Source organism: Heloderma suspectum, chromosome 10 (genome assembly GCF_057233095.1).
Source record: "Heloderma suspectum isolate Gila_16-S chromosome 10, 16-S_ref, whole genome shotgun sequence".
Taxonomy (NCBI): domain Eukaryota; kingdom Metazoa; phylum Chordata; class Lepidosauria; order Squamata; family Helodermatidae; genus Heloderma; species Heloderma suspectum.
The window spans coordinates 8,739,296-8,760,741 of NC_139467.1; the positions used below are offsets into that span (position 1 = coordinate 8,739,296).

Genomic DNA, 21,446 nt, shown 5'->3' on the forward strand with positions numbered 1-21,446 from the left:
GGATTGTTGTAAGAACAAATTGAGTGTGTGTGTATGGGTGGGTAACATACATCACCCTGAGTTCCTTGGAGGAAGAATGGGATAAAAATATAATGAATACTTTGTGGCAATGACTTCCGTAAGTTAATGAATGCATTTCTCTTTGGTCTGCAGCTGTCAGAGCACAGGAGGCTTCCCAGAATAAGAGGTGACAATACTCTTTGATGCCCCCCCCTCTAAAAAAAATCAATTTTTGGACATTAAACTTTGTTTGGTCCTGACCTTCATTGGCCACCTCTGCTGTCTCAGAATTGGGACAGTGTTATTTCCTCCCTCCCTTAAGACAAGGGCCTAAGACATCTCATTCTACCAAGGGATTATGCTAAGGTGAGTGGGCGTGGGAAAATCAGGTATCCGCCTAGTGTAGGAGGAAGAGGCAGGCTGTGGCATTAACCTGCCTAGCTAATTGGACCTCAGCAAACAGCAGTCAACTCCCCCCCCCCATGCAGAAAAGAAAAAGAGAGGGAAGATTGTGTTCCATTTCCAGGCAGTTTGGTGCTTCCTTAAAAACTATTTCAGAAACACTCAGCTTATGAAGGGTGATCACTCCCTCTGATGCTGACACATTCTCTGCCTCAGCATTCATGATCTAGTGTACAGATGGGACGCTAATACAAATACAGATTTGAATAAAGTTGCACATTTCTTCTAGACGGTGTCATTTGTTTAAAAAGGACCACAATAGGCCCCAATGATTACGGGAACTTGAGATCTTGCCTCCGAGGTGGGCGGGCTTTTACGTAGTTTAGGCTTCGACCTGTGATAGCCCATCACCCAATGAGCTCATGGTGCATAACGTCACTTTGGCCTGTAATGACAGGCATCACGAACTTGATGGTATCTCCCAGCCAGGTATGTGAAGGCCACAGATCCTATCATCCCCAGCCAGCGCAAGTGTGGGAGTTGTAGTCCAACACATCTGGAGGGTGCCGGATTGGGGAAGTCTGTTCTACGGCCTTCAACGTACCTGGCTGAAAGATACTGAAAGAATTCATCAAATTCCTGTCACCTGCCGTTACAGGCCAAACTCATATTATGCACCATGAGTTGTAATGCTCATTGTATGATGGACCAAGAGGAAAATGTATGTCTCACCCTTTGCCCTTATCAGTTGTAGAGCACCCAGTACATATCATTTTTATCTAATGAAGATTTATATACCAAGATATGTGTGTATGTATATATATCACATACAGAGTGGTTCTTTTTGAGAGAGCAGTCAATCAAAATGGGCAAAAGTTGACTGTTAATTGTACAGATGACTTAACATTTGATGGTACATTGTCTTTAATAATCTAAAAAAGGTAAAGGTGTCCCCAGCCAGTCATGTCCAACTCTAGGGTGCGGTGCTCATCCCCATTTCTAAGCCGAAGAGCTGTCTGAAGACGCTTCCATGGTCATGTGGCCGGCATGACTGAACACCGAGGTGCACGGAACGCTGTTACCTTTCCCGCCGAAGCGGTACCTATTTATCTTTGCAATTTCTTGCTTTCGAGCTGCTAGGTCGGCAGAAGCTGGGGGGAGCTCACTCCGTCACGTGGCACTCGGGTCTCGAACTGCTGTCCTGCCGACCTTCCGGTCTGCAGTTCAGCGTCTTAACCACTAAGGGTCTTTTCATCTCACAGTGGCCTGTGGCTAAATACAATACAAATAAAAATGACTTGACTTGATTGCTAATTCTCCTGGAATACAAGGCAACCTGCCAAACCCACCTGGCTTCTAGAGAATATTTCAGAAGACTGAATTCTGAAGAACGGTATGAACTCAAGAACATGGATAAGCTCCCTTGGGACCAGCCTCTCATAGAATCAGACTGGCAAATGGCTAGACTTTTCTCCACTTGTTCGATGCAGTCTTAATGGGTGGAGTGAGGATCATACTCCATGCTAGCGAACACGAATGTAGTTCTAGAAGCTGGTAGTTATTCCAGATGTTATTCAGCAGGGGGTACAAAGACATGTGTGGTGTCAGAGAAAAGGCTCTGGGGATCCCGTCACTGCTGTTATTGTTCTATTGTTTTAATTTGTTCTTTTTGATGTACTGTATAAAGATACTATTGTTTCACAGATGTAAGCCAGCTCGAGTACTTTGTAGAAAAGTGGGGCATAAATTAAGAAATAATAATTGTCTTGGCCTCTGTGTGCACTCTTGTGTTTCATGATTCAGAATCTACCTCCCATTTTACACAAACACCAGATTCGCCCATTTAGTTTGAGTTCTTTCTGGTACTGCCCATCTCCAACATGAATTAGAGCCCCACTTCATACAGCGATGAAAGGAAATCCCCACTTTTTAAACACCTTTTAGTCCTCAGTAAATATCTAAGTACACAAAACTACATTTGCTGATTTCATTCCTTGCTACCCTTTTTTCCTTCCCCATTCCCTGCAACTTCATCAAAATGTAAATTGTAAACTCCTTGGGACAGGGACCTATTTGTTTCACTTAAACTCCGTAAAGACCATGTACACCCAACAGCATGGTATAAACAATAGCAAGTGACTTGTAGGGTGGGGTGTTGGCTGGGGCTGCCCTAGAACAGCTAATTCACACAATCAGAGCCATACAGGTTCCTCAAGGGATCCACCCCGGAGCGCAAGCCATCTCTCAGCTCCAGTTACAGTCACTGTTTTTGCTTGCGACGCCCAACTCAAAGAGAATCAAGTTTCCCTTCTAAAGCCAGAGGCGACTCGAGGGAAGCTGAGATCTAGAAGCGGTGACTGATGTGGCCCAGCTGAAGACACCTGGAGAGGGGAAATTCCTAGAGAATGAGGCCCCTCTGAAATGTCCCAGGCTGGACAACTGAATCATCAGCCCCCTTCCTGATCTTCAGACTCAGGGGCAAAAGGCGACTGCCTGTTTTGATGAAGTCCCATCACGTTTATTTATCTGTTTGTTTCAACATCCAGGGTGGTGCTCTGGAGAGAACATCAGACTTGAACCAGAGAGACAGGGTTCAAATCCTTTCCTTGCCATGTAGCTCCCTGGGTGGCCTTGAGCCAGTCCCTCTCTCTCAGCCTAAGACACCTCGCAGGGTTGTTGAGAGGATAATATGGGTTGCTAACCTGAGCTCCTTGGAAGGCTACAAACATGATTCATAATAAATGTGTATTACTCCATAATAAATAACCCTTAACTAAATCAATAACTTAAATAAATAACTCTTGAATGCAAGAGTTCAGGGTGGTGCAGGCAAATAGGGAAATCATATTTTATCCTCACAACAGGCTGGACTGAGAGACGGTAACTTGTCCAAGACCATCTGGTGAGCATCATGGCCAAAGAAGGATTTTAGTTTTATTTTACCCTGGCAACAACCCTGCAGGGCAGGCTAAGGATGAGTTAGGGTGTCCTGCCTCTCAGTGCACATCACCACCAAGCGGGGATTTGAACCTGGCTCTCCCCGGTCCACATCCAATGCTGTAACCATCACATCAGGCTGGCTCTTGGTACTCTGGACCTGTCTGTTCCTACTTTCACTCACTACTGACCAGACACCAATGGTATGTAACTCGTTCCACACTAAGACAGACCCAAACGCGCACACTCACCTTCCTGGGCATTGCTGATGCCCACCCACCAAGCCAGAAGGCAGGAGAGAAAAGATCGGCCAAGTTGACCCATTTTCAAAAACGGAAGAACCCCAACAAATCCCAGCTCCCAAGACAATCTAATGGCTCATTGGCAGAGAAGTGGGCCCCCGGAAAGAAACAGGGACAATCTTCCACAAGTATTCGACTCCCGAATTTGCCGAGATGTTTAAAAGGCTGAAAGAGAAGTTGTCGTTGGAGCCCGTATCCAAAAACAAGTGACGAAATCTACGGTGAAGTCAGCACCCAAGAGATTGAATGATGGATCCAAAGTTTTTAAAAGACATTAAAAAAAAACCCCCAACTTGCCAAAACTCCTTGTGGAAATTCAGAATAATTTCCCGGCTCGAAACATTTGTCCGTATCACAAAAAAACCAAAAGAGAGCCAAGACAATGTTCTTTCCCTCGAATTTCCCACTTAAAGTTTGGCTTCACTTGTCACTCCCAGCATTCTTTTTTCCACCCTTGTTGTCTCAAGTCTTTCAAAAGTTGCACCTGATTTTCCCTTCTCCACTCTTTGGCAAACCCTTGTTCCTTCTCCTCTGGCTTCTGAAGCAAGATTGAAAGAAACAGATCTATCTGTACATCATAACAAACTTGCCCACTCAACTTCTCCGCACTGCCTCTGGGTTTCCAAAATGCTGACTTCTCCAGAAAACAAAAAGAGAGAAGCGGGAGAGAGAAAGATAGACAGTGGGGGGAAAGTCCCTTCCCTTTCGCTCTGTCCCTGACTCACCCACTCCTACACACCGTTGAAAAATTGTTTGGTACTAGAAGAGAGGCCTGAGAGATTAGCAAGTCGGAAGGGGGGGGGGAGGACGGAGAAGAGACAGAGAGAACCAAGGAAGGGTGTGAAAATTCCATCCAACCCAAGCAGGGTTAATGGGAGGAGAAGAACAGAAGAGAAGAAGAAAGACTTTTCTTAAAGTTACACGCACCCGCATTCCCAAAAGGCGAGTGAGCACGGGCGCATTGGACCAGGATGCTGGCAGGATGAAATTGGATGGTGGCCGCCAGAGAAAGGTAAATGCTCAGCTCAGGGCTCGACTGCATAATAGTTTTCCAAACTTCGGAGAGCTCATCCCAGAGCGGGTAGCTGTGGTTCATCCGTTAAAGAAAAAAAAAAAGTTATTTGGCACCCTATGGACTTTGTAAAGAGTAGACCAACGGATTTATTGGGTTTTCGTTCAGATAGCTAAGGCATACATTTGTCTCAATTAAAACTGAAGGCACGTCTTCACCCTAACTTTTCTAGATAACCGAAGTCTAAAATTAGCTACCCTCAAAGGAATGCACCTCCTATGTCTCTGCATGAGTCCCTGTTCCGAGTATACCTGTTCGGATCCAATCACACCTTATGCAGAAACACATCAGAGTCATCTGCTCGTCCCTGCCCAACCAAGGGGGCAGAGGTTGCCCAACAGGAGACAAAAGAAACTGCACCTGTCCTGCAAGAGAGGCAGCCTCTGTTGCAGGTGGGTGCTCTGGACTCCCAGGAGACCGTGATTTGTAACCAGCTTCTTTCTCGCGGCATATTCGGAGTTCTCTCTCACTGCACTGCTTGCAAATGCCTGTAGTAGGGTTATGAGTCTTCCCACTGTATTTTATGGTTTTAATTGTTGTGAACCGCCCAGAGAGCTTCAGCTATTGGGTGGTATAGGAAAGTAACAAACAAACTGTGGGTCATGTTCCACAACTGAGTCATGCACAGTCAGATGGGTCGCACAAGCAAAATCACCAGCATTGCCATGTCCTTTTCTTAGGTTTTCCAGCTTTCTAGGAGGAAAAAGTGTGTGGATGTGGGTGAGAGTCAGAGATGGGGTTAAAAATGGAAAGTGTGTCCCGCATTGGAGGTTGGGGTTCCAGGGGTGCCTGCGTTAGAAAAGCTTGAGTGTGGTGTAGTGGTTAGAGTGTTGGACTGGGAGTCAGGAGATCGGGGTTCATAGTCTAGCCATGAAGCTCCCTGGGTGACTTTGGAATCACAGATTCTCAGCCCAGCCTACCTCACAGGGTTGTTGTGCAAATAAAATGGAGAGGAGGTGAATCATATAAACTGCCTTGGGTTCCTTGCAAGAGGAAAAAAGGCAGGATATAAATGTTGTTCTAATAATAATAGTAATAACAACACAACAACAGTAACAGGGCTCACTCACATGTAAGCATGTATAGGACTGCAGGCTGAGAGAGGGTCCCTCTCTCCTGATCTTATAGAAATTGTAGAATTAATTCACCCAGATTTACAGATGAGAGAGAGGTACCTTGCTAGATTTCCCTTGATTTCTAGTTCTAGGTTTGCCATATCAACCCCATAAAACTTTGCCTGGCTATTTGGACCAGCAGAACTTCAACAGGTACAGCATTTTATACAGTAATGGGAAAAGCTGCAACCATTGACTTTATGCCGCCTGTAAAGGAAAATAACCCCTAAAAAAATCTAGAGTTTCTTCTTGGAAAATTTATTTTAACAGACCCAGAACCTATTTTCAATGTTCAAGTCAGCACTAGTAAAATAATGTTCAAAGTTCAATGTTCAAGTCAGCTCATGTAAAATAATGCCACGCAGTGTCTCTGAGCATGTCTTTTCCTCAGCACTGAGTAACCACAACACAACCAGGCACTAACCAAAAGTAAGCTTCGCTGCAACGGCTGACATTTATCCCTTGTTCCCTTCTGTCTGAGCCCTTCCTTCCCCTTCTCTTTGCTGCCTTCCCTACTGTTGAAATTTAGCTTGTAAGCTCCTCCAGGCAGAGACCTACCTTCGAGGTTGAGGTTACCCTGGAAAGCGGCAGATGTATAGTGAGGGCACCATGTATTCTGATGGGGGAGGACCAGGGGGCATAGTTATACTGCAAATATAAACCCAGTTTGAAAGTGGTTTCATGGCCAGAGCTTCCTTCCCCCAAAGGAAGCTGGGACCTGTAGTCTAGTGAGATTGCAGGGGATTCTTTTCCAAAAATCACTATCCTCAAAACAGGACTTCTACTTTCGGGGTCCCTGGGTTGGCAGCCACTTCTGTTAAACCAGCTTTAACCATGCAGTCTTGGCTTCTTCTCATTCAAACCTCCATTCCCCCACCTCCCTGACCAACACATTCCAAAATTGGAACAGAAAGTCCTGGGGACCAAGCGACCCCCAGGTATAACCCACGGGAGTTTTCTACTAGAACGCTGGGATCCACCAACCAGACATATACTTAGAATAAAAGAACTCTTGACGGGCCCTAGAATTGGTTTTGGGTTCTAGAACTGAACAGGTCTCCAAGCTTTCTTCATTTCAGCAGTATAATTTAAGGCATGGATGGAGTCATTCGACTGCTGCTCTCGTAAAGCATCTGGGAGCCAGAATTCCTTGCAGGTCTATTTATTTGTTCTTATTTATTTAAGGTGCAATCCTATGCATGTTTAGACAGAAAAAGTCCTACAACTCCCAGCATGCCCCAGCCAGCGATGCTGGCTGGGACACGCTGGGAGCTGTAGGACTTTTTTCTGTCTTAACATGCATAGGATTACACCCTTAAAAGTATTTTTATCCCTCTCCTCAGCCAAAAAGTCTCCTGAAGCTGCTGAAAAATTATCAGCTAAAGAAGATGGCCCCTGCCTGCAGGTTTACAATCGTAAAAGACACAACACACAAGGAAAGAGGGATTGGTCGGGAAGAGGAAAAAAATGGTCTTCTAGCAGCCCTAGTGGAATGGCCTTGCTTCCCTTTTCATCTCCCTCTGTACAGCCTGCTGGAATAGCGAGTGGTGACCTTCTACCCACCCCTGACCTACTAGATGTGGTTCTTCCCTCCTCAGCTGGGAATGGAACTCAGAGCAATGTTTTCCCCCCTACAGTTGTACTATTTTCCCCGCCGTTTTCTCTCCCTGCTGTGCCGGGAACACCCTGTGCCCCCCCCACCCCGTGTTTGTCTAATAAATTAAAGGCACAATGATGTGCGGCTTTAAAATGCCCCATTGTTTGTGTCTGGGGGGTATGGCAGCTTCATGATGTGTGTTTGTGAGATTGCAGAGTTAACCATTACCCGCCACAAAAGGGTGCTGCGCAGCAGATCTGATAAGCTGGAATGGTCAGAGATCCAGGGGTAAAGAAAAGGGAATCAGGGAGAGTTATTACTCTTCTGCTTTAAATGAAGGTGAGGGTGAGGAGGAGGTACCCTCAAGCAAAATCCCCTGAGCAGCTTGCAAAATTTTAAAGCTATAAACTCTAGCAGAGAGCTCTAACTCTGAATGGCAGCCTGACAGGCAGACATCAGGCAGGTAAAGCTTTTCATGGCATGGTGATAAAATGACTGGAAAGCTACACCTGTTTCATATTTGCCTTGTCAGGTTGTTATTAAAGGCCCAGTGCAGGGTCAGTAAAAGACTGCCCTGTAAGTAAGTTTGCCATTATTATTGTTGTTATTATTTCTACTGGCCCAGCTCTTGTGCCTTTAAGAGCAGCCGAGAATACCAGTCGCCTTATTTTTTCAGGCCATGAAAAGCTTAACCTGCTTAACTTTGGCCCTGTTAGAAGTGGAGGAGCTAGGCTGTGAAAAATAAGGGGCAACCCTATCCAGTAAGCACTCCCCAAAAAAGGACCGGCAGTGTTCCCCCCACCCCGGCCCCAGTCAACGCTGGGCCCACATGCAGAAAAGTAGCAGGTGACAGTTTTTTCAGGCAGTGAGGGAAACATTTCAGCTGCTTGATTTCGGCATGTCAGGGTACCACGAAAGCTTATGCCAGAATAAATTTGTTAGCCTTCAAGGTTGCACAAGACTGTTGTTTTTCCAAGGTGCTGGGTATGCGAGTGAGAGTGTTTCATTTCTAAGAATGGAAAGTGCCAATGCTGAGGCCCCTAGGCAGCAGCAGTGCTAATAAGAATTCCACAAAAATTATTACCTTGTCACCCACCCAAAGCTCTACCAGAAATACCTGTTGCACTGATCTGTGGCATGTCAATTGCCTGAAACAGAAAAAAAGCAGCAATCATTTCCCATGTTGCTTTGTCTTTTTCAAGTTTTCCTACTTGGCCCCCTTGAAGCAATTCTTACTACCCTGCCTGCATGTTGGGCCTACCATCTGTCCAGCAAGGAAACTCTGTTCTATGCTACTAAAGGAGAGAGGCAGGCTGCAGTGGTGAGGGAAATGCACTCTGTACATGCTCAGAGGGGCTTCTCTTTATTTCTTGATATACACTTTTCTTTATAGAAAAGGATGTGACCAAAATTAGGAGGAGTGGGTCTACAGAGCCAAGACTGACAGTATTTACAAAAGATGCTTTCTACTTACAACCTCTGGTTTACTTTGTCCTACAAGGGCCTGTTAAGGTTACCAGCTTTTTTACCAGCCCCTGCTCCTGTGTCTTTAACAGTAGCTTGATTTGCAGACGTAAGCAACAGCTGATGATATTGTTATGTCCATGCTGTGAAAAGCTTCCCTGCTAATTTCTGCAGATCAAGCTGCACAACAGCAGCCCAGGTCATCCCCCCACCCCCGTGATTAGTTGGCAAACCTGCGTAGACCAGGATGTCTCCTCTCATTCATTCATTCATTCATTGCATTTTTATCCCGCCTTTTTTCCTCTTGCAAGGAACTCAAGGCAGTTTACATAATCCTCCTCCTCTCAACAACAACCCTGTGTGGTGGGCTGGGCTGAGAGTCTGTGACTGGCCCAAAGTCACCCAGTGAGCTTCCATGGCTGAGGGGAGACTAGAACCCAGATCTCCTGGCTCCCAGTCCAACACTCCCATGGCTACACCACACTGGCTCTCTGATATTTCTGATATTCAGGGCTCCTTTACACTGAGTTTTTATCTTGCAATTGAGATTGCTCCTTCAGGGAAGTTTGCAGACTCTTTAGATGATGCCATGAACCTCCAGGGCGTCTCCTGCACTCAATGCCCTTTGTTCCGTTTTTAAATAGATCACAGATCATGAGCTATCAAACTGCCCTCTTGTGTTCCGCTTCAGTTTCCTTCCTGAAAAGAGTAAAAGCTGCAGAACAGGAGCGAGATCAATGAAAGGTAATGGAAGACTCAGATATGGGGAGAAGGAAGCTCGTGAAAAAGGGAGTCCTTGTGATCCTGCATTTAAAACGGAAGCAGGAAGCCCCATTTTAAGTGCAGGATTTTAGGCTGGTGTAGAGATGCCCTCAGGCTGTGAGTGCCTTTGCTTGTGTAGCCAAAATGGCATCACCTGTGCACAAAAGCAGGGGAGGGGAACTTCCTGCCCACAGACATTCCCCATCCGGCCTTGTCCCAAGAGTGAGGTTTCAACAGACTCAGGGGAGCCCCAAAGTTTGCAGGGGTACAAAACATCTTTAGGGGAAGAAAACCCTGCGGGGGAGGATCTGCCTCTCCCAAACAGCCCAGGAAGGATTAAGCATGTTCAGTGGACATGGGATGTTGACTGACTGTTGGGAGGGGAAAAAATTGGGAAAAGGGGGGTGGGATGGAAAGGAGTGGCTGGAATCCTGAACAGAGTACTTCACGCTGCAACATTTTGTGCTGGCTCCTAATACCCAAGTCCTGGGGCGTTGCCCCCTTCTTCATGTAGAGAAAACTCTCTCTGCCCAGAGCTGCAGACAGAACCAAGGAGCCCTGGTATTCTCATCTCCTTCCTCCTGCCTCTTACAAGGAAGTTGTCTGAGCCTTTGGCATCATTCTGTACAGTGATGGAATAAAGGGGAGGTGAGCTAGGTTAAGAAAACAGCAGCTCTGGGCAAAGGCGATGACATACTGCAGACCAGAATTTGGAGTCAGGTTTCTTTCCAAACGGAGTGGCCGTTGATGGATCCTCAGAGGAGATGGCCCATTACCGATAACGGAAAGGACTGGATTAATCCAGAACGCTTGAACAGAAATCCAGGATTCCTCCTGCCACACACACCTTTCTCCACCCTTTTAGAGTTCATATACACAGTTAAGAGTCGCCCTTCTTCCTTTTAACTGTAGAGCAAAAAAGGGAAGTACTGTCTCCTAATGAAGGAAATCACACCTCTGTGAATGCCAGTGCACTTTGGTGCTGTTACAGTAACTCTAGTACACTTCACAACAAAACCACCAGAACTGCTGGAGTGGTTAAGGATTCTGGTGGAAAAGTGTAACTTCTAAAAAGGTTTGTCTGTCTAGTCCAGCTTCCTGTTTCTCACAGTGGCCAACCAGATGCCCTGGAGAAGCAGACCTCTCCTGCGTTTGCTCTCCGCTGCATCTGGTTTTCGGTGGCATGGTGCCTCTGAACCTGACTAAGAGCTGGCGGTAGATGCTAAAGTTAGCTTGGTTTCAGTGGATTACATTAATTTAATGGGAGACAGATTCTCACTCTAGCTCTGTCTGCAGAAGGAGATGGAGTGTGGGGAGTGAGAAACAGTATTTCCTAGCAATGAAAATTCCCTATCATAATGCTACCACCCAGTATTTTTAAAAACTTTTGAAAAGTTTAAAGGTGGATGTTCAGCATCTACCTTCAAACTCCAAGAAGCAAGATGGGACCCACTTTAATTCCAGCCCCACATTTTTTTGCGGTGTGTGTGTGTGTGTTTCCATCTTTCTCCTTCTCTTTCTAGGGTGGTCAGGTACAGAGTGAAGAAGTTGTGCCAAAGAGGGAGAATGGGCAAGCAATGGAGGCTGGTGGTTCCAATGTCGGTGGGGCGGTAAATCTGCTCTGGATTTCAGTCAGAAACAGAGCTCTGGCAGAACCAGAGCTCTGACTTTCAACCAGAACCAGAGCGGATTCACCGCCCCACCAACATCGGAGCCACCAGCCTCCACTGTGGACAAGTGTAGCTTCTCTTGCGTTCTGCCACTGTATTGACAAGCTTATCAGAGGCAAACGGAAGAGAGGGTGGGATCCGCTGGTAGATCTCTGGGCGATCTGCAGGAGATTGGCAAGGCAGTTTTAACAACTGCAACTACAACTGCAAGTCTCAAAACACAGCCTTATGTATTATGGCTGGCCTCATGCTAATCCCAAATTTTAGCTTCAGTGTGCTCACGTGTCAAACAGGAATGATTATTTGGTTGCCTTTGACCAGGACTTTGTGCAGCTCTGGAGGCCAGCTGCAGTGTTTTTATCAGAATCCTGGGTCTATAGTTAATTCAGGTGTAGATTTATGCTTAGACTGTATGCAGTTTATCTCAGGTAATTGGCTCCGCCTCCCAAGCCACGCTTTTCCATCTGGTTCCGTCCCACCATTACATAAGAAGAGCTGTGCAGGATCAGACCAAGGGTCCATCTCATCCAGCGTTCTGTTTACATAGTGGCCAACCAGCTGCCCATGGGAAACCCACATGCAGGGCATGAGTGCAACAGCACCCTCCCGCCCAGGTTCCCCAGCAACGGGTGTACATAGGCTCACTGCCTCTGGAACTGGAGGTAGCAAAGAGCCATCAGAACCAGTAGCCACTGATAGCCTGTTCCTCCAGGAATCTGTCCACTCCCCTTTTAAAGCCATTCAAATTGGTGGCCATCACTACATCTTGTGGTAGCAAATGCCATAGTTTAACTCTGCGCTGTGTGAAGACATCCTTCCTTTTACCTGTCCTGAAATCTCCCACCACTCAGCTTCATGGGGTGCTAGTATAAGGAGAGAGGGAGGAAAATGTCTCCCTTCCCACTTTCTCCACACCACTGTTTTGCATCTGGCTCCTTGGAGTTTTAATAAAAAACCCAAAATAGATCTGCAAGCTGAAATCTTCCCACCCCCTATGTAACTATCATAACGAAAAGAACTATGTACTACTTCGTATCTGGTATCTCTCTGCCATTTCTGTTTCTCTTGGTGAAAAAAATAAAGTAGAAAAGTGAAAAGAAATGAAATTTGTGGTGTTCTTGCTGGCATGACCCATCCATCTTAGATGAGGGTTTGATACACCAGTTCAGCCAGTGGAGGTTGGTGGCTCCAATGTCAGTGGGGTAGTGAATCTGGTCCAGGTTTCACTCAGAACAAGCCAAAACCCTAAAGGAGCTATCCAAGGTGCTATCCAAGAGTTCTGTGTGGCTTCGCACCTTGGAGAGCTCCTTTAGAGTTCTGACTGGTTCCGAGTGAAACCCAGAGTGGATTCACTGCCCCACTGACATTGGAGCCACCAGCCTCCACTGACAGCCTTCCCCAACATGATGGCCTGTTGGCTAAAGATTGTGGGAGTTGTAGTCCAACAGATCTGGAGGCCACCAAGATGGAGACGACTGCCCCACTTGAAGGCCAACACTATAGTTCACATAAATATTAATCTCTCCCTCGTCGTTGCATGCCTGTAGAAGAGTTGGTGAGGTTCAGAGGAAAACTCTCCAGGCAACTTGACAAGGATCTGGCTTTCAAGGACATGGCCAGCCACAAAATGAAAAACATTCAATGGCCTTGGACAAGTCATGGTGTCTCAGCCTCAGTTGTCTTATCTGCACAATGGGAATATTAACAGCAAGGTGAAGTTTCCAAGGTTGTCGGGGTGTTTTTTCCCCCCAGTGCAACAATCATTATTTACAATCCTCCTGTGCCCACCTCCTTATTTCATGCTGAAACTGAAGGCTAAAACCAAGTCCCAGTATATTAATACTTTAATTTAGATCTGTCTCTTAAATATACAATAAAGGCATTTCATAATACTCTTTTGTTAACTGACAAACCATAGTTCTTCCTAATTTTCAATCCTGCTGTGTCTGGAAAGTTTAATCTCAATTGACTTGCAGCCAGAGATAAAATTGACACACTTTATTCTCAGAAATTGCTTTGAATAGCAAAGTTCAAGTCCTGGAACATGTGAAGGACTTACAGAATATCTCATGGTATATAAACAGAATACTTTCCCCTCATTGTACAGCAACAACAGTCAGTTCAGCAGCATTTTAGAGCAGGGTCCCCAGACAGGTTTGAGTCCTGGAAGCCTGCTTTACAGAAAGTAACTCTGCTTGCAGCTTACCTCTTGGAAAGCTTATCTCAATTATTGGCCTGCAAAAGAGCTCTGTTTCTGATGTGGCAGCTCAGGTCTTGCAAAGATTATTTCAATGGCAGATAAATTACTTCATTAAAAGAAAAAGAGTAACTCTTGCTAGCACTTAAGTTTACAGAAGAAAACTAGAATAATAAATACAATTCCAACGTATGTAGAACTGTTTCCTGTAGCCGGTCCCATAAATCAAGCAAGCTACTGTTTTCCTCCAATCAGCTGTGAGCAGGATATGCCTCACCTCTAGGCCCCCGTCCAATCAAATTTGCATCCTCCGGGTGTGGCAAAGCCTTTGGCTCCTATGAAGCCAGGCCTATTCCAATCAGAGATTCTGGGAAGGGCCTGGGCTTCATATCAGAATTAGTGGGGTCACACTAAGATACGCAGTTTAAGTTTCCCAGCCATCACAATGGCAGCTGTTGAATCCAATTCCTTTCACGCCCTTCCCACAGTCCTCTTCAGTGAATTAATTCCCAGACAGGCTGCGGTGTTAATCTATTGCAGCACAAACGACACCTCCCATGGCATCCTAAAGACGAACACATTTATTTTGACATAAACCTTCGTGGGCTACAGCCTACTGACGAAGCAGAGTATATATCCCACGAAAGCATACGCCAAAATAAATGTCTTCCTCTTTAAGGTTCCACGAGACTCATTGTTGCTTTCATTGGATAAGAATGGATTAGGGAAAGAGGAGATAAACCCTGTAAAAGGCGACAGACCCCATACTTAACATTCCAGCTGTCCCACAGGGGCCATGTATGTTTGCACGACAAAAGTTGCAGCCAAAGCCTAATCATGTTTACTGGACACGAAATCAGAAAAGAACAAACATGTCCCCCCACCCCCAACAAAACCCCAGCCCAGCTTGGAAGTTGTACATTCCTGCCTCACGCACTAGAACCCTTTTGGCTATCACCGCTCCCCCTGCAGCAGGGCCCGCGAGAAAACGGGTTGTGTGTGGACAGTAAATTGCTAGGGGCTAACTTGGGTAGGAGGGACGTTGAGGTTGCCACGCCTTTTCAAGGAGACCCCTCTCCTAACTGCAGAAATTCATGAAATAAATGTGCGCAAACTGAAAACTGACCAGCCTCATGAGGCTGAATTTAACCAAGCATACACAACAGCTGCTAGGCCACCTTGGCTTTTACTTCAATGAAAAGTGGGATAAAAATCCTAACAACAACAACAAATGTATTTTTCGGTTGTAGCTGGTCAGCAGTCCTTTCATCCTTTGACAACCAACTGGAGAACACCTGTTCTGTCCCCATGTATACTGGGTGCCCATCTGCCAAAGGCACGCCTGGATTGCGTGCTGAGGACTGGTGACGACACCTTCCTTTTTGTCCCCCGCCAACCCTTCCAGGGGCTCTCTTTCCTGTTAAACCAGGAAGGCGTTAAAAGGCTTTCTGCCTGGTCCCACTTCTTGGCCCTTTCGCCTCCTTCAGGAAACAGCAGATGCCTCATCCTGAGGGAGTGTGAACGGAGCTGATAGCGCAGCCCTGAGACGTGGTTCCTCCTGTGCTAGGGACGCGGAGTTTTCCTTGAGGCAGCAAAGATAACGGTACGTCCTCCCCTGCCGATGGAGAAATCAAGGAACTGAAGATGGGTGCAACATTTCTAGGTCTGCTGATAGATTAGAGTGGCCATGTGTTCTACGTTACGGAAAACAGTCCACGTTCGAAGAGCTGTCAGTGGACAGTCCTCTGTTCAAAGAGTCCTCTATTTGAAGGTCCAAGTCCAGTTTAAAGATAAAGAACCAAAGAAGGCAGGGCCTGGGAAATGTTTGTCAAGAGTGAGCACCCAGACAGAAGACTGAGCAAGCAGCAGACATCCAGCTCTGCTGGTTACAGTCTTCCCCACGATGGTCTTTCTGTTTAAATTCTAGTAATTCTTTCTAAATGTGCATCTATACATATAGATTAACACATGCAAATTCCATGCAGATCTGTGCCCTCTTTCGTCCTCTTTGCTGGTGATGCGTTTCTTTTGGGGCGTGGATGGAGAAATCAAGGAACTTCAGATGGGTTCCAAGAGGCATTTCTGAACACTTCTAGGTTCTGACCCTTCCATGGAAGATACCATCTCCTGGCACTGGAAGAAGACAGATTGGGAGGAGGGGGTAACAGGCTTCAGAGCAGCTTCTCCTGTTTTTACAGCTGCAATCTGATCAAAGAAATCTTGGTCGATTCATTGTATGAGTTTCAGTGGATTAACTGATGAAATCTTCATGAAATTGCATATGACCAAATAATCATTCTAAAGAGGAAGGGGGAAGCCAACTTTCTTTGATTTTAGATGATGCACACGTGGCTTGGGCATCTGAGATGGCACTCACATCAAAAATAATTATTTTTGATGCGAAAGTTCTTGCATCAAAAATAATAAACAAAACATTAGAATCTGCTGCCTGGTCAATGAAATGCATCTCTTGGGTCAATAAAAAATAAATAAAACAATCATTTAAAGATGACATCCCTAATAATACAGGGACATCAATGCAAACCAGTCTATATTCAGAATTACATAAGCAAAGAAACATGGGCCCTTGCCCCAGGGAGTATACAATCGCCGTTTTGACAGTGGGAGATAAACCAATGGAAGGGAACAGGGGTGTTGAACCTCTTTCAGCCTGAGGGCCGGATTCCATTTTGGAGGTGTTCTCAGGGGCCACATTCCAGTGGTGGGCAGGAAAAAGGGCAGGACCATAAGTACTAGCATATTTTAGCTTAAAGCTCTTACTGCTAAGTACGGGCACAATCCTGTGCATGTCTAGACAGAAAAATGTCTTACAATTCCCAGCATTCCCCAGCCAGCATGGCTGGGAATTGTAGGACTTTTTCTGTCTAGACATGCACAGGATTGTACCTAAAGCCTTAGGAGAGGTATTTCAACCTTTTAGAATGGGGGAAAAATGCACAAAAGCCCAGAACCATCTGTGGTCAGGGGAAACAGAAGGGGGCCTGGCCATCTGGGGAAGGGAAAAGAGAGGCAACAGTAACAACTGGACAGATGAACGGGAATGGATCCAGTTAACCCATCCTTTGGCTTCACTTCTGTTAGAGATGGGACTCAGGGCTTAACGGTTAAGCCAAAGGCTTCATGGCACTGGTGGGCCCGGAGGAGACTCACTGGTCTCTCAGCTTCTATTTAGAGTGGTATTATCAGTAATAATTTCTTGAGCGTCTCGAAATGCTCTTGCCTCATTCATCCACACAACGCCTCCCCCTGCCCTTGCCCCTCATTGAAGCAGGTCAATATTTTTTTCTCCTTTCAAAGCTGGGAAACGAAGAAAAAGAATTGCCGTGTTGGATCAGACCAAAGGAGGAGACAGCGGCAGGGCTGGGCCCGGCTAGGGGCCGCGTAGGCAGCTGTAAGTGATGGTTTATTGGGGTGGTACGTGTTTTTCTCTTTCAAAAACGTGGTATTCTGGTGGCTGAGTTATTGAGCTGCTTGCCGCTTTGGGTTTGTGTTTGGTACATCTGCACCATTGTTGTTTTTATCCTGCTGCATTATGTTTCGCATTTCACGATGTTGCCGTTTGATGATGCTTTATATTGTTCGTTGCTAAACCTCCAAAGCTGATGTTTCTAGAAAGGCGGCATGTCTATGTTTTCTCCATAAAATAAATGAGCTGAAACTAGGTCCAGAGAAACTGGAATGCAGACAGCAGCAAGGCCAGGACACTCCCAACATTTATGCCAGGCCTGACCAATTTGGTGTTGGCCTCATTCTGCCAGCTAACACCAGGGGACAATGATAACTCCTACTTCCTCCTGTGCCTCAGAGAGGGCTCTGAAGCGGAATCCACCCAGTCCCAGGTAGCTCACCCAGCTAGGTTCATCTTCAAGACTTGGAGGATCCCAGTTCATGCAACATAACACATTGAAGCTGAGACACAAGTGATTTGGCGCTTCACCACACAAGGCTTAAATCCCAGGTGGCCCCTTAGGAGCTGCCAGAAGATGATGATGAAGAAGAAGAAGAAGAAGTGCATCACTGAAAAAGTGGATACCAACTTGCATAAAATTTGCATGGGCTAATTTATATGTATAAATGCACATTTAGAAATGATTATAATGTAAATAAAAATATAGGACACCTCACAGCAATGTGGAAGACTGTGACCAAGTGACCTGCTTGTTCAGACTCATATCCAGGTGATGGGCAAAATTTCTTATGGTGCTTTCTCTTTAAACTGGAATTGGACCGGATAGCCCTTCAAATAGAGGATGGTGGTCAGACAGCTTTTCAAACAGCGACGGTCCTCTGTACAAGAGGACACCTGGACACCCTGTGACAACTAAGGGCTCAATCCATAGCTGGCTGGGTCATGCTGGGAGTTGTAGGACTTTTCCCTGTCTACACATGCATAGGGTTGTGCTCTAAGTGACACAGCCCAGCTACAAGCAAATATCACCACAGTGGAGCTCAGAAGGAACGGGCGGGGGCTGTCCCTGTCCCCCAGCATCCGCCACCGGCACATGGGCTCAGGAGGATGGGGGCAGCTAGGATGTTCAGGAGGAATGGCCATCAATGCACCCCCCCCCCATATCTACTATTTCACTCTGCCTCCTGGACCCTTCCCCAGCCTAGTGTCCTCCAGACGTGTTGGACAGCTGGCTGGGAATCGCAGCCTGCACATCTGGCGTCCATGAAGCTGGGGAAAGCTGGCGTGCCCTATGCCACTTTGGGCCTCTGCTATCATGGCACCGTCTCTCATGCTTTCAGCAGGACCCAAGATGCTAAGACAGGCATGGTCCTCCAGTGGTTTGGACCTACAACTCCCATCGTCCCTCGGCTAGGGCTGATGGGCACCATAGGCCAAAACCTCTGGACGACCACAACTTAGCCACTCCCCTGCTAAAGGGAACCCCCTTAAGGATCATGACAATTCTGTGGGCTGCCCTGTGGCTGATTTCTTCATAGGTTTCCTTTTTCTCAACAGTGCATGTCGATTTCCATGATTCCTGGAGCACCACCTGGTGGCGATCCTTGGGTATTGCAGCTGCGTTTGGGAAAATGTTTCATAATTGGGGCTTCACGAGTCTGCCCCCACCCCACTTCTTCTCTGCAACCAAAGAAAAGGAGGGTTTTTTTCTAACTTTATCCTTAGAGCAAAAGCAGAAGTCCCCAAGATCCTAATGAATGCCTGGGTAGTTGAGATGCAGATGCATATATTTGCTTATCTGAATGGGTGACAACTACATTGCGTGAGAAGTGCATTGAATTGCAAATGCATGAGAAGTGCGTTGAACACTGTAATGCTCAATACATAAAATAACTACATTTCGTCCTCAAGACCTAGAGGTCTGGGGCATGCTCTGTGACTGCACCTGCTGGTTTTCAATGTACAACAGGAGCTTGCTACAGTGGAAGGGAGGGCTTCATACCCACATTAGCCTTCCCCACTCTGGTGCCTTGCAGATGCGTTGCGGTGGGCTGCAACCCCCATGATTCCCAGCCACTGGAATCCATTCCTGCTTGGAAGCCGCACCCTCTGCCCTAGGAACATTTCTGTGTCTGGGCACACCTGTGATTTTGAGTCCTTTATGCGGGGAACTGCAGCTTGCCAGAGCCAGAGGCCCTCTTGACTACTGCCTTGCCTCTATTTCCAGGGCAGTGAACTTCCAATCAAATCCTGCTTCCATTGCTGGTCTGAAGCCAAGGCTGGATTGTGTCTCCTAAAGGGAAAAGTGTCATGCTCTACAAAATATTCAGTCACAGTCCCTCAAGAAAAGGGACTGTCACGGTGATTAATCATCTTCCCAGGGGTATACTGGCAAATAATTTCTGAGCATGCCTGTGGGGAGCCAGTTCTGACCGGCAGTTTCATCTTTTGCTGGATCACAACTAAACTATTTCCTCCCCTTGGAAATAGTAAACAGATGGATGGAGCACCTTTTAACCCCGTCTTTGCAGTCCTGTGGGCTCTAGAGCAGCCTCTCACAACTGGGCGCCCTCCAGATGTGTTGACTGCAACTTCCATCATCCCAGCTGAGAATGAGGGCAATTGCAGTTCAACACATCTGGAGGGCACCAAGTTGGGGGGGGGGCTCCTCTAGAAACTTAGTTCCTTCATTCCCAACTCATTTCCTCCTAACATACACAGCTATAGGGAGACAGAGTGAGTTTACCTTGCCGGAAAAGATAAACCCCTGGGGGAACTCCTTCCAGTGAAGTTATTTGTGCTGTTACTAAGGTGACCAGTTGTGCAGAAGGGGGGATTTTGGCAGGCCCTGCTGGAGCAAGAAAAGCCACACCTGCCAAAAAGTCCCTTTTCCACACTGCTATAAAAAGGGTTATAAAAAGGCACAGGAGAGCACTGTCTCCCTTGCCTCTGATAATCCTAGCAGATGCAGGACAGACGCTCTGCTCCCCAGGCCGCCACCTTATGCTTGCCCAAGCCAGATCTTGTGCGGAATTGTCAAGTACTCGAGGTCAAGAAAACAAGCACCATCCTACGGACACTCTGGGGCCTTGTTAAGGATATGGAATTGCAGCTGACGGCCGTAACCGCGCGTGCACTGTCGTCTGGGTTATCTGGGGGTATTTAGAGGGTGGGGCGGGGGCAGGGGGTGTTTCCGTTTCACAAGGCTGAATTGTCTTGATTTCCTCCTCCCCACCTCCTGCTCCTTCCAGAGCTTCAGCCACACAGTGGAAAATGCCATTTCCAACACAGACAGTGTGGTCGGTGCGGACAGCTGTTGACATCTGGTTCCAGATGTTTCCTCCGTGGCGGCAGTTGCACAGAACAGAGCTTCTCCTGGGGCAGCCAATGGACACACCCTGGTGTGTTTTCCGAGACAGCAGAGACCCTGCTCTGGGGAAACTGGGAGACGCCCTGCAAAAGATTGCTCTGTGGATCTGAAACAAATCTATTCCAAAGAAAGCAGGGGGGGCGTCTCAACCCACACTTATGCCTGATGGCTACTCCTGTGTTTTAGAATAGCGACTGCATGCCCCGTTTGCTTCTTCCAATAATGCCTTTTGGAATTCCACTCTCCAAGGATCCCTGTAGATCAGGCCTATGCTATTTCCACCATCCTCCTCTTTGCCCTTTGAGGTTTTAAGAAAATAGGACACTGCCTTAATGCCAAGTCAGACTATTTGGCCATCTAGCCTCATGCTGCCTCCTCTAAGCGGCAGCAGCTCTCTGGGGTCTTAGGCAGCGAGGGGCCTTTCCCCATCATCTGCTTCCTCACCTTTTTAACTGGAGGTGCCGGGGATTAATCCTGGAACCTTCTGTGTGCAAAGCAGGCACTCTGACACCAAGCTACAGCCCTTTCCCATAGCTCGGGGACCTCAAAGGATGACTTCTCCCCCAACCTGGGAGATTTGCCATCCTTCAGTTTCCAGCCTTTCCTCTCCCCAGTTTCTATAAAAAAAAATCTGCGATGGGGCAGGGTGGGAGGAAAGGGTGGCAGCTGCACCTTGTCGCCAGATGGCAATGCAGACGCATTGAGCACTGAATGGCCCCCTGCAACACACTTGCCATTTCACACACTCGTTGGTGATGTTCGTCCTGAACTGCATGGTGTGGAGAATGTGGACAGGGAGACACATTTCTCCCTCTCTCAAAACACTAGAACCCAATGGGGTCATTGTCTGAAGCCGATTGGTGGGAGATTCAGGATAGATAAAAGGAAGGACTTTGTCACACAGCACATAGTTAAACTATGGAACTCGCTACCACAGGATATAGTGATGGCCACCAATTTGGATGGCTTTGAAAGGGGGTTGGACAAATTCCTGGAGGAGGCTATCAATGAGAGCCAGTGTAGTGTAGTGGTGAGAGTGACGGACTGGGAGCCGGGAGATCCGGGTTCTAGTCCCCACTTGGCCATGGAAGCTCACTGGGTGACTTTGGGCCAGTCACAGACTCTCAG

General features: G+C 46.9%; 1 protein-coding gene across 2 annotated transcripts in view; it reads right to left on the minus strand.

Moving 5' to 3' along the window:
- AXL (AXL receptor tyrosine kinase) overlaps nucleotides 1-4,381 on the minus strand; it is a 71,981-nt gene extending 67,600 nt beyond the window's left edge. The window contains exon 1 of one of the 2 annotated variants that reach the window (XM_084814976.1): nucleotides 3,591-4,381. In XM_084814976.1, the coding sequence (XP_084671102.1) occupies nucleotides 3,591-3,663 (73 nt within the window). In that variant the 5' untranslated portion in view covers nucleotides 3,664-4,381. The remainder of the gene's footprint in view (nucleotides 1-3,590) is intronic. The other variant, XM_084814977.1, reaches the window with a different exon arrangement.
- Between the last annotated feature and the right edge of the window lie 17,065 nt (nucleotides 4,382-21,446).